Consider the following 12,843-nt stretch of genomic DNA (forward strand, 5'->3'; position numbering starts at 1 on the left):
TAAATTGTCACAACGGGTTGTTGTGGATCCCCTGTGGGTGCTTGCTCCGATACAGATGCGTGTGGCGGAGAGAGTGTGGCTGGTCTGATATATTGCCTTCGCATAAGAAAAGTCCTCTCGGAGTTTGGCGAAACTCCCGACCAGAGGCGCGGAGTCTAACTGGGTGGCGGTTTTCACCAGGGATTCCCGCAAGGGAATTTGGACTCCGCTGCGTCCACCCAGCAGGTCGCGGCCCTCTGATGGAAGCCTCCTGGAGGAGCTAAATCACTGGTAGGGACTGGAGCACTGCGAAGTCTTGAATGCAAACTCTGAGATAAAAGAACTGAAGTATAACGAAAACTCAGGAGGCACACTTGGCAAATAACGGAACTCAGGAAGCACACTTGGCAGATAACGGAACTCAGGAAGCACACTTGGCAAATAACGGAACTCAGGAAGCACACTTGGCAAATAACAGGCTTGCTGGGCAGACTGGACAAATGCTGAGAAGTGTTCCCACGGATGGCCAGCAGAAGACTGACCTAAGTCAGCAGAAGCATCAGCACTAGGGGATAGGCATACCTGCCTTTTATCACTCCCAGGGGATGACCTCACAGACCCAACCTCTAACAGAGGTTATATCAGGTCCTGCCCCCTAGAGTTGAGATGCCCCAAGCAAGATGGCGGTGCCCATCCCGGGAGCCGGCCGTGGGAACTGCCGGACCCCTGGGGAGACAGCCACCGGATCCTGCCAGAGCATGGGGAGCAGAGGTGAGCGGCGGCATGGCAGAGACATTTGCCTGCCGTGGCATATGTGTGAGGCGGCGCAATGCTCTGCAGCCGCGCCGAGACCTGACAGCCTGGGAGAGGAGAGCGGGGATCTGTGAGGACGCCCGGCGGCACAGCAAAGACGTCAGCGCTCGTCCAGGTAAGTAAGAGACGCTGCGCAAAGCTCTGCACCGAGGCATGACAGTACCCCCTCCTTTAAGAGTGGACTCCGGACACTTATCAGGGTTGTTGTTCCAAAACTTATCAATGAGTCGAGGTGCATGCACATCAGAGGCGTCGACCCACATTCTCTCTTCGGGACCGTACCCCTTCCAGTCTACCAAAAATTGCAGTCTCTTTTGTCGTCGTCTGACGTCAAGAATTTGTTTCACCTCAAATTCCACATTACGTTCTGCTTGGATATTGGAATTTCTTGGTGGCGTTTTTTGGAAGCGACTGAGGATCAAGGGTTTCAAAAGAGAGACATGAAATGAGTTAGAGATCCGCAATGAAGGAGGCAACCTCAAACGAACAGCTACTGGATTAATGACCTCTGTAATAGAATATGGGCCGATATATCGCGGTGCCAGCTTCATGGAAGGGACCCTGAGACGAATATGCCGAGTCGATAACCACACTCTATCACCAACCTTATAGGCTGGAGCAGCACTTCTCTTTCGATCTGCACAGGTTTTGTATCTATTGGAAGCTTGTCGGAGTGCCCTGTGTACATTCTTCCATATACTTGAAAAAAATCGAATTGATGACTGGACCGCAGGTAACTCGTTACTAGGAAGTTTGGAGAAATCGGGAACCCGAGGGTGTACTCCATAAACAACGAAGAAGGGAGTGGCTTGGCTGGAAGAGTGATAAGTGTTATTGTGGGCGAACTCCGCCCATGGTAAAAGTTCATACCAGTTGTCCTGAGATGAAGAGAGGTAAAGCCGGATGAAACTTTCTAAGTCCTGGTTATCCCTCTCAGTTTGTCCGTTGGTTTGAGGGTGAAAGGCGGTTGAAAACTTTAGATCAATCTGAAAGGCTGAACACAAAGCCCTCCAAAACCGAGCCACAAACTGGACACCCCGATCGGATACAATTTCTGCCGGTAATCCATGTAGACGAAAGATTTGAGATATAAAAAGTTGGGCAAGGGTAGGAGCACTTGGTAGTCCCTTCAGAGGTATAAAATGAGCCATTTTGGAAAAACGATCAATGACTACCCATATGGTATCGTATCCGTTAGAGGAGGGCAAATCCGTGATAAAATCCATGGATACGTGGGTCCACGGCTGTGAGGGTATTGGAAGCGGTAGAAGTTTACCCGCTGGAGACTGGCGAGACCTTTTGTGTCGAGCGCATCCGGGACAGGAGGACACGAAACTCTGGACATCAGACCTCATTGTGGACCACCAATAATTTCTCTGGAGAAGTTCCAGGTTTTTTTTCTCACCCGGATGTCCGAAAAATTTGGAATCATGTGCCCAATGTAATAATTTTTTACGAAGTTTAGGCTCCACGTAGGTTTTGCCTCTGGGAATACTGATGATTTTAGTGGCTGCGAAAGCGGAGGAATCAACAATTGGATAGGGTTGATTCGTTTCATCTTCAGGCAAGCAGGAGCGAGACAGGGCATCCGCTTTAAGGTTCTGGGATCCCGGCCGGAATGAGAGTTTGAAATGAAAGCGGGTAAAGAACATCGCCCATCTTGCCAGTCGTGGATTCAAGCATTGAGCATTTCTGAGGTAAATTAGATTTTTGTGATCCGTATAAATCTGAATCGGAAACTGAGCCCCCTCCAGAAGATAACGCCATTCCTCTAACGCTAACTTGATAGCAAGAAGCTCCTGTTCCCCAATTGCATAGTTCTTTTCAGCAGGTAGGAACTTCCGAGAAAAGAAACCACAGGGATGGGTGGAGCCATCTTCATATTTCTGGGAAAGAATGGCACCCACGGCCTCAGAGGATGCGTCCACCTCTAGAATAAAGGGCTTTGAGAGATCCGGCTGGCGGAGGACAGGTGCTGAAACAAATGCTTGTTTTAATTGCTGGAAGGCGGATAATGCCTCTGGGGACCATATTGCCGGATTGGCTGATTTTCTTGTTAGAGCCGTGATTGGGGCTACAATGGTGGAAAACCCTCGGATGAACTTCCGGTAATAGTTTGCGAACCCCAAAAATCGCTGGACAGCCCGAAGAGTAAGGGGTTGTGACCAATTCAAGATGGCTTGAACCTTCTCTGGATCCATTTGAAGGCCGTTTCCCGAGATAATATACCAAAGGAAGGGTACAGAGGTTTTCTCGAAGATACATTTTTCTAATTTGCAGTACAAATGGTTAACGCGAAGCCTTTGGAGAACTTCTTTAACTTGAGTTCGATGGGTTGACAAGTCTCTGGAGAAAATCAGAATGTCGTCTAAATACACAACGACTGACTGATACAACAGGTCTCTGAAAATCTCGTTCACAAAGTTCTGAAAAACTGCCGGGGCATTGCACAAGCCGAATGGCATGACCAGATATTCGTAATGGCCATCTCTGGTGTTGAAAGCCGTCTTCCATTCGTCCCCCTCTCTTATACGGATGAGGTTGTAGGCCCCTCTTAAATCCAATTTGGAAAAAACCGTTGCCCCCTTTATGCGATCAAAAAGTTCCGGAATCAAAGGCAAAGGATACTTGTTCTTGATCGTGATTTCATTTAATCCCCGATAATCGATGCAGGGTCGCAGGGTTCCATCCTTTTTCTTTACAAAAAAAAACCCTGCGCCGGCTGGAGAGCTGGAAGGTCGAATGAATCCCTTTTGTAGATTTTCAGAGATGTAGTCGCTCATTGCTTGTGTCTCTGGTAGTGACAACGGGTAGATCCGTCCGCGGGGAGGCATTCCATCAGGGACTAGATCAATGGGACAATCCCATTTTCGATGTGGAGGAAGAACATTGGCTGCTTGCTTGTTGAACACGTCGGAAAATGACATATACGGAGAAGGAATTCCATTCTCAGAATCCGAATCCGAATTCCTAACGGGAACTACTTTATACAAACAGTCTCGAGAGCACAAGGGACCCCATGCTGTAATTTGCATGGTAGGCCAATCAATTTGAGGGTTGTGTTTCTGGAGCCAGGGGAAACCCAACACCATTGGAGATGTTGTCCTGGGAATTATAAGGAATTCAATCTCTTCGTGATGCAGAGCCCCAATACCCAGGGATAGAGATGTTGTGCAAGAAGATATTAACCCACTCTGAATATAACTCCCATCAACAGCAGTCAGACGCACTGGATGTTCAAGATTTTTAATGGGTAAGGAATACAACTTAACAAAATCAGCTGAAATGAAGTTTCCTGCGGCACCGGAGTCCAGGAGGGCCTGTGTCTTCAGCGTCTGACCTGCGAAACAAAGTTGAGCTGGAATGATGGAGTCAGACAATATGGAGGAGGAAGAAAGCTGACCCAATCTTACCTCTCTATCCTTGCCTTGCATTGGTCGGAGAGAACGATGAGGACACTGAGCGACTTGATGACCGGGCTCACCACAGTACATGCACAACTTCTCCTGGAAGCGATGCTGTCGTTCTTGAGGAGTGAGCCGAGCCCGATTAATCTGCATGGGTTCCTCAGACGTAGACGGAGAAGATACTTGAAGCACAGAAGGAAGAGGACCTCGGAAGCGTTCCCCTCTGGATTTCTCGGCCTGGCGCTCCCTGAACCGCATATCAATCTTGTTGCAAAGGGAAATTAGATCTTCCAATTTAGAAGGTAGGTCGCGGGACACCAGATCGTCCTTTAATTTATCAGAAAGCCTGCTCCAGAAAGCTGACCACAATGCCTCCTCATTCCAGGCAACCTCCGAGGCTAGGGTCTGAAACTGGACCACGTATTGTGCTACTGGACGATTCCCTTGTCTCAGGCGCATGATCTCTTGAGCTGCGGACGAAGACCGGCCTGGTTCGTCAAAGATCCTCCGGAACTGGGCTATGAAGTCATCATAACTTGAGAGAAGAGGGTCATTTCTCTCCCAGAGAGGAGACACCCAGTCCAAGGCTGAACCCGACAAGAGAGACACAATATAGGCAACCCGGGATTTGTCAGTCGGGAAGCTGGAGGCCAGCAGGGAGAAATGCACATCGCATTGATTGAGGAAGCCCCGACACAACTTTGGGGTTCCATCAAATTTACTGGGCGATGATAAATGTAAATGCCCTGTGGGGGCGGTTGGAAGGGTTACCACCCGTACTGGTTCTGGTACTGCTGGGGCTGGCACTTCGCGTGAAGCTGATGCCTGTAGGGCCTCCTGACGACGGGCAATATCCTGGAGTCCCTGGGCGAGGTGCCCCTGGGAGGTTTCCAGACCTTCGAGACGGGCCACGATTCTTTGTAGCAGTTCCGTATTGAAGTCGACACCTGCTGTGGGATCCATGGGGCTGATGCTTACTGTCACAACGGGTTGTTGTGGATCCTCTGTGGGTGCTTGCTCCGATACAGATGCGTGTGGCGGAGAGAGTGTGGCTGGTCTGATATATTGCCTTCGCATAAGAAAAGTCCTCTCGGAGTTTGGCGAAACTCCCGACCAGAGGCGCGGAGTCTAACTGGGTGGCGGTTTTCACCAGGGATTCCCGCAAGGGAATTTGGACTCCGCTGCGTCCACCCAGCAGGTCGCGGCCCTCTGATGGAAGCCTCCTGGAGGAGCTAAATCACTGGTAGGGACTGGAGCACTGCGAAGTCTTGAATGCAAACTCGGAGATAGAAGAACTGAAGTATAACGAAAACTCAGGAGGCACACTTGGCAAATAACGGAACTCAGGAAGCACACTTGGCAGATAACGGAACTCAGGAAGCACACTTGGCAAATAACGGAACTCAGGAAGCACACTTGGCAAATAACAGGCTTGCTGGGCAGACTGGACAAATGCTGAGAAGTGTTCCCACGGATGGCCAGCAGAAGACTGACCTAAGTCAGCAGAAGCATCAGCACTAGGGGATAGGCATACCTGCCTTTTATCACTCCCAGGGGATGACCTCACAGACCCAACCTCTAACAGAGGTTATATCAGGTCCTGCCCCCTAGAGTTGAGATGCCCCAAGCAAGATGGCGGCGCCCATCCCGGGAGCCGGCCGTGGGAACTGCCGGACCCCTGGGGAGACAGCCACCGGATCCTGCCAGAGCATGGGGAGCAGAGGTGAGCGGCGGCATGGCAGAGACATTTGCCTGCCGTGGCATATGTGTGAGGCGGCGCAATGCTCTGCAGCCGCGCCGAGACCTGACAGCCTGGGAGAGGAGAGCGGGGATCTGTGAGGACGCCCGGCGGCACAGCAAAGACGTCAGCGCTCGTCCAGGTAAGTAAGAGACGCTGCGCAAAGCTCTGCACCGAGGCATGACATAAATGGTGGAGTAATTTATAATATTGTTCGGTGTGGGAAATGCATTTTGATACCTTGAAACAGACTTAAAATAGTTGGTGCCACTCTTCTTCACTAATTGATTTGGCCAAGTCCTGTTCCCATTTTAATAAAGAGGGAAATTTTACAAATCACGCTGGTTCTAGCAGTAGATTGTACCACCAGGTGATGCCCCCTCTACAATTTGCACATGTCAATTTATTCTGAATGTATAAAGGGAGATTGGGGACAGTATGAGGGGTTGGGGTTTTATCAGATAGCCAGTGCCTAAGTTGAAGGAACTTAAAGAAGTCCCTATGGGGGAGGGAGAAGTTGGCTTGTAGTTGTGCGTAAGTTAACAAAGTTCCCGAGGATGTAGCCTCTGCGAGAGATGAAACCCCCTGGGAAACCCATGTGGTGAAGGAGAGATCTGGTATCTGGGATGCAATGGCCGGGAGTGTCAGCTGAGTGCAAGGTAATGAGATTCCTGAGGTTGACTTTACCACCTCTAGCCATGCTCTACGGGTATGTATGACAGAGGAGACCCGTACCAGTGGGCGAATATCAACTGATGCGGGGAGCCACAGACAGTCCCTTAATGGGAAAGGGGACATTAAATTACGTTCCAGGGTTACTCATATTTTAGGGTCGTCTGTCACAAACCATGCTCCAATTTGAGAGAGAAGACTCGCAATTTGGTAATTGTGTAGATCTGGGTATGCCACTCCCCCCTCTCGTTTTGATAGTGATATAATCTTCCGGGCCAATCTGGGTTTAGTCCCTTTCCATACATATTTACAAAACCCTGAATGAAATGTATTTAATAAGGGGTTGGGGATTAAAATGGGGATGGTTCTAAATAGATATAGTATCTTAGGTAATATCATCATCTTCAGAGCCGCGATTCTGCCGAGCCATGAGATGTGCAGCATCATCTAGTCATTGGACATCAGCAAAACCTTGTGAAGAAGTGGGACACAATTAGCTTGAATTAATTACTCAATTGTGGGGGTAATGTGGATTCCCAAATATTTAAGGCTACTAGTTTGCCAGGAATATTGAAATTTTGTTTGTAACGAGTGGAGAAGGTCAGGATGGAAGTTAATGGGGAGCGCTTCTGTTTTGGACCCATTTAATTTATAATATGATATGGCAGAGTATTCATGTAAGATCCTATGTAAATTCGGTAAGGAAAATTCTCGATCCGTAAGAGAGAGCAAAACGTCATCCGCGAATAAACATATTTTATATGTCATACCCGACATCATCGGGCCTAAAACGGCTTCCAATGTTCTTATAGTCTCGGCCAACGGTTCAATAGCCATTGCAAAGACCAAGGGGGACAAGGGGCAGCCCTGGCTAGTTCCATTAGAGATCGTAAAGGAGGCAGAAAGCAGACCACTCACAAATACTCTAGCTGATGGAGATGAATATAAGGCAGATATGGATGTCAGAGCACGTCCCGTTATCCCAAACTTACGGAGAACTGCGCAAAAATAGCCCCAGTGGAGTCGATCAAAGGCCTTCTCTGCATTAAAGGACAAAAGCAATAATGGCTCTCTGGACCCAGAGAAGGCCTCAACCAGGTCAATTATTCTTCTAGTATTGTCAGGCGACTGTCTTCCCTGTACAAAACTGACTCTGGACGGAAGATAAATTCCAATGTATACATAACGTAGCGTGGTTGGACCACGTGACTGGCAAGATGGAGGCCTTGGTGATTTGCTGCAAGGCCCATTTATCGGAAAAAGCTAAATCAATATATATATATATATATAATATACTTATTGATTTAGCTTTCTCCGATAAATGGGCCTTGCAGCAAATCACGAAGGCCTCCATCTTGCCAATCACGTGGTCCGACCACGCTACGTTATGTAGCAAAATGACGTTTTGCTCAGAAGGATAGAAGAGTTCCATCCTTCTGAGCAAAACGTCATTTTGGAAAAGAAAGACAAAGGGAATCCTCTGGTGGTATTAAATCCCCCTCAATCAAACAAACGCTGTTGTCTACTATGATCTAAGTAGACATTAAAATCTGGTATGAGTTTATTGTAATCAAAAGTGTTTCACACTGATTGTGGTCACGTCATTTAATAGCAATATTATACTATTGTTGTTTTCTTTTCTCTTTTTGGGTTCATCCCACATGAGAATAAGGGAGCATCAAAATAGCGCTGTGGAAATTATCCAAACCTCTTGTGGTATTGTAATACTTTGTGTGGAGTGGTCCATCACTAATTGGATTGATTTCCTTTAGCTGCTTATTAGCACACGGTCTATTAGTCTGTATTCTATTTTGCATTCACTGTTCTTCATGTGTTCACAGAAAGCTGATGACAGGCCACCCTTCCGAAACCTACAAGGTGCAATTTTAGAGCTAATGAGGAATAGTATTGAAGACGAATAAAGAATGTTCACAAAAGAGGATCTGAAGGTTGGACATCACTTTGTGGTTGATAATATAACTTAACAGAAAGAAGTCACATGTATTTATAGATTTACAATGCAGTGGTAACTTATAGATCCAGCACATACAATTAAGAAACCAATCATTGTCATTATATAAAATACTGGTACTGTAGGTTTACTAAGCATCAAACTGACTTTAAGACATTAACAGAAACAAAACGTAGGAATAAAAGAAATGTTGTGAATGTGATTTTCTCAATCTGCCCAGTGAGTCATCCCTATCTATCCAACTAAAGACTATATTACAGTGGAGGCAAATAGTTGCAGATCTGAATGGTTAGCTAATCATTTTTATGCATTGTACAGAAAGGAGATTTACCCACGGCCATGACTAATACAGATGTGTCAACATACATCTATCCGTGCGCCACAAGTTGTGTTACACATAGGGGCTTATTCTGGTTCACTCGTTAAGGCACAATCACTCTCTAATGGACAAAACCATATGAACTGCTGGTGGGGCTGATGTAACATGTGCAGACAGAGTTAGATTTGGATGTTTTATTGTTTCTGTGCAGGGTAAATCCTGGCTGCTTTATTTTTACACTGCATTATAGATATCAGCTTAAAGTACAAACCCCACCCAAATCTAACTCTATCTGCACAAGTTAAATCAGCCCCACCTGCAGTGTATATGGTTTGTCCATTATAGAGAGTGGTTGTGCCTCTGCGAGTGAACCAGAATAATCCTCATAATGGCCCTTATTCTGGTTGGTGCGGATATTCCCGCATTCTTACGGTGCGGTCCGCACGCCACGGTGTTTTGCCGCGTGCGGCCATCGTCCGTAGAAACGCCCACGTGTCCTCCGCATTCGGACGGACTCACTCTTTAAGAACAGGGCGTGTTTACGGACGACATACAAACCATGCGTGTGCGGGAGAAACACTCCGATTCTGCACGGTATTACAGAGTATTACAGAGTATGCTCGGAAATACCGCATCCGAACGGGAGCCAAGCGGTGCTACCGCCCGTAAGCGGAGTATTTACGCCAAACAACCCACTATGAAGTATCTTCTGCAATACATCACATGACCCACTTATTCAATTACCTATCCTCATAAAAAACTGCTTATTTGGAATTGGAATCAATGTGTGTGGTTTCATGAGTACATGTCTAATACACATGTGTATTGATAGTATTAAGATTCAGTCATGTCCATTGTTAGCAGTTTTTAAGTGTGGGACAAGTACAGCATATGTGGGGGATTACTAAGGTTTCCTTGAAGCAGCAATGGTTTCAATTAAAGCACTGACAAGCGGCCTATTAGTGAGTAATGAGTAAAGGAGTAGATTCTATTGGGTTCAGGTGTTAATGGTTGTAGTCATTAGGCGTACGTTCGCCTACGCATGAACGAGTGGTGTCCGCAAAGCAATAGTACACTTGTGGACACCGCACATTTCTGGCCTTTTTGATCGCGTGCATTCGGAGTGGTTTCCGAATGTACGCCCCCCAACATAAGTGTACTCCCCCGTGTCCGCCCATGTTTCCGCCCCGTTTTGCCCACTTTGAAACTACGCCCATGTGTCATTCCGCATGACGCCCATAATACGCCCCTATTTCCCGACTGATAGCGGTGAACAGTTTTGGACGGGATTTGCCCGAACTGGTACCGAGTCAAGGCGTGGCACATGCGCGTAGCGTTCTCCACGCATGCGCAGACGCCGTAAAGACGCGATCCGTAAGTACGCGGTAAAGTCCGCGTCAATCAGAATAAGGGCCAATGCGAGAATGCAGTTTCACTCAATAGTGCCATACTTCTTTTCATGCAACTTTTTTCTTTACAACATGTATTATTCGCAAAACATTGCATATTTTACAGTGTATGGTAGTCATATGCAGATACAGCCATGGTCACAAACAGAATATTGGAATAATGCATATAATTTTAATCAACATGGGCTGCGTGTGCATTCTATATGCATTGTAATGTAAAATTCACACTAAAATTCACTCTATGCAACCATGTCAGACCAAAGCATGGAGCCAAATTCAAAATTGGTCACTGATCAGCGAAACTGCTAATCAAGCAATTATTGAATGACTATGCATGCATATCGTACACATTGCGCATGCAACGCAAAGCGGACGGAGGTTGATTATTAGGAAGCCGGCATTTAGGAGTGGAAAGCTGTCATTTTCTTGGTCTAAGAGCCTGGTGCCTATTTCTTAAATACGGGGGGGCAACAATTTTCCCCACTGTATTTAGGAAACCAGGACCGGCTCAAAGAGCCCAGAGCTGGTTATGCTCAGGAGGGACCCTGCGCCGTTTATATTTTTACTTTTACACAATTTGTTTGACAGAACAATGTGCAGATCTCACGGCCAGAAGCAGGTCTATTTTTCTTGCAAATTTTTGGTAATGTTTAGGTGCGATTTGAAAAACTGCACCCTATTTACATTTTCAATTTTGATGTTGTCTATGAGAAAATATCTGGATGCAATTTTTGGAGAGCAAACTTTTGGTCATGGAAAAACGTGATATTTACTGCAAATCGCACACTATTCCATGTACGATTTGCGGGAAACATTCATTCCAGACGTTTTTTGTACCAAAAAAATCACATATGTATAAAAATTAAAAAAAAGCATATACTGCATTACATCATTTTTGTATATAACAACCTAACTGGGTGTGAATCCATAAAACCATGCATACTGTATATTAATTTGATGATACCTTTCATCAACACCAAAGAACACATTTTGGTACTTGTTTCCTAGCACGGCCACAATCTTATGGATCGTGTACCTTTAAGTTAAGGTACACGATCCACACGATGGACCCGATTTCCTTTGAAATCAGGTCCATTTGGCCGGCTAAGACACAATATCGGGGGCATCGCGTCGGTCGGGACCATTAACATTGGTCCCGACGCGATGCGCCCGATTTTTCCATAGGCTTCAATGTTAAAAAATATTTTAACATTGAAATCGTGTCGGGAAAGGTAAAATATCGGGGGCATCGCGTCGGTCGGGACCATTAACATTGGTCCCGACGCGATGCCCCCGATTTTTCCATAGGCTTCAATGTTAAAATATTTTTTAACATTGAAATCGTGAGAAAATGGGAAAAATGTGAAATGGGCCAATATGACCCATTTAACATTATAGATGTCCCCGTCGTCACCCCACGATAGACGCCAACCCGAAGCGTGGCGAGCGCAGCGAGCCCGCGAGGGGCGGCTTTGCGCGTACTCCGACCTTTTCATGCCCTACTATCCACGTCGGCGTGGAGTTAAGAATAGAATAGTGTGGCGAGCGCAGCGAGCCACCGAGGCCCGAAGCGTGGCGAGCGCAGCGAGCCCCGCGAGGGGACGCGGATACCTTCACAGTTATACGCGTCCCCTCGCGGGCTTCACAGGTGTCCGTGGCGACGCGGACACCTGTGAAGCCCGCGAAGGGACGCGTTTACCTGTGAAGGTATCCGCTGCGCTCGCCACGCTTCGGGCCACGGTGGCTCGCTGCGCTCGCCACACTATTCTATTCTCAACTCCACGCCGACGTGGATAGTAGGGCATGAAAAGGTCGGAGGACGCGCACCGCCGCCCCTCGCGGGCTCGCTGCGCTCGCCACGCTTCGGGTTGGCGTCTATCGTGGGGTGGGGTTTACGTCGTTAAATTTGGGGGTCTAGGGAATATTTGACATTGAATCCAATGTAAAATCAGGTCACAGGGACCCGATTTACATTTCATTCAATCCAAAAATCGGGTCCAAAATCGGGTCGGTCGCGTCGATCGCATCGCATGCGACCAAATCGCATGCGATGCGATCGACCCGATTTTTCCGACACGACCACCCCGATGTAAATCGGTGTGGCCGTGCTAGGGAACAAGTACCCACATTTTAAACAGCAATAGACCTTTGCTACTGCATTTTATTTTATTTATTTTTTTAAATTTAGTGATCATCTTAAGGTTAAGAATAATGAATTATTATTTACTTATATTTTAAGGCAATACATAGCATCAGCGATGCCATACAAAAAAAAAATAGATAAAGGGACTGCAGCAATAAAACAACAAACTCAGTAGATAGTGAACACTATGTGATGTTAGGGTAAGTTGGGTAAGTAGCTTTGGCAGTACATCTGTCAAACCGTAAAGCTGGTGTCCTAAGGTGAGCGCAGGGAGGACAGAAACCTCCCGTGGAGCAGAAGTGGAGGATAGTCACATGGAGGAGAATTTATTTCAGCACTCAGTGTGGTAAATCCAAGTAGGTGCTAGTTTGTGAAAGTATGAGCAATGAAA

At 46.9% G+C, this 12,843-nt stretch overlaps 1 protein-coding gene across 1 annotated transcript in view; it reads left to right on the forward strand.

The window, feature by feature from the left end:
- Positions 1–11,712, forward strand: part of BTK (Bruton tyrosine kinase) — a 180,160-nt gene extending 168,448 nt beyond the window's left edge. Inside the window, exon 19 of the mRNA XM_083159033.1 lies at positions 8,451–11,712. Coding sequence (XP_083015159.1) covers positions 8,451–8,531 — 81 coding nt within the window. The 3' untranslated portion in view covers positions 8,532–11,712. The remainder of the gene's footprint in view (positions 1–8,450) is intronic.
- The last annotated feature ends 1,131 nt before the right edge of the window (positions 11,713–12,843 follow it).

The sequence above is a fragment of the Crinia signifera genome, chromosome 9 (assembly GCF_055691185.1).
Source record: "Crinia signifera chromosome 9, ASM5569118v1, whole genome shotgun sequence".
Classification (NCBI taxonomy): Eukaryota; Metazoa; Chordata; class Amphibia; order Anura; family Myobatrachidae; genus Crinia; species Crinia signifera.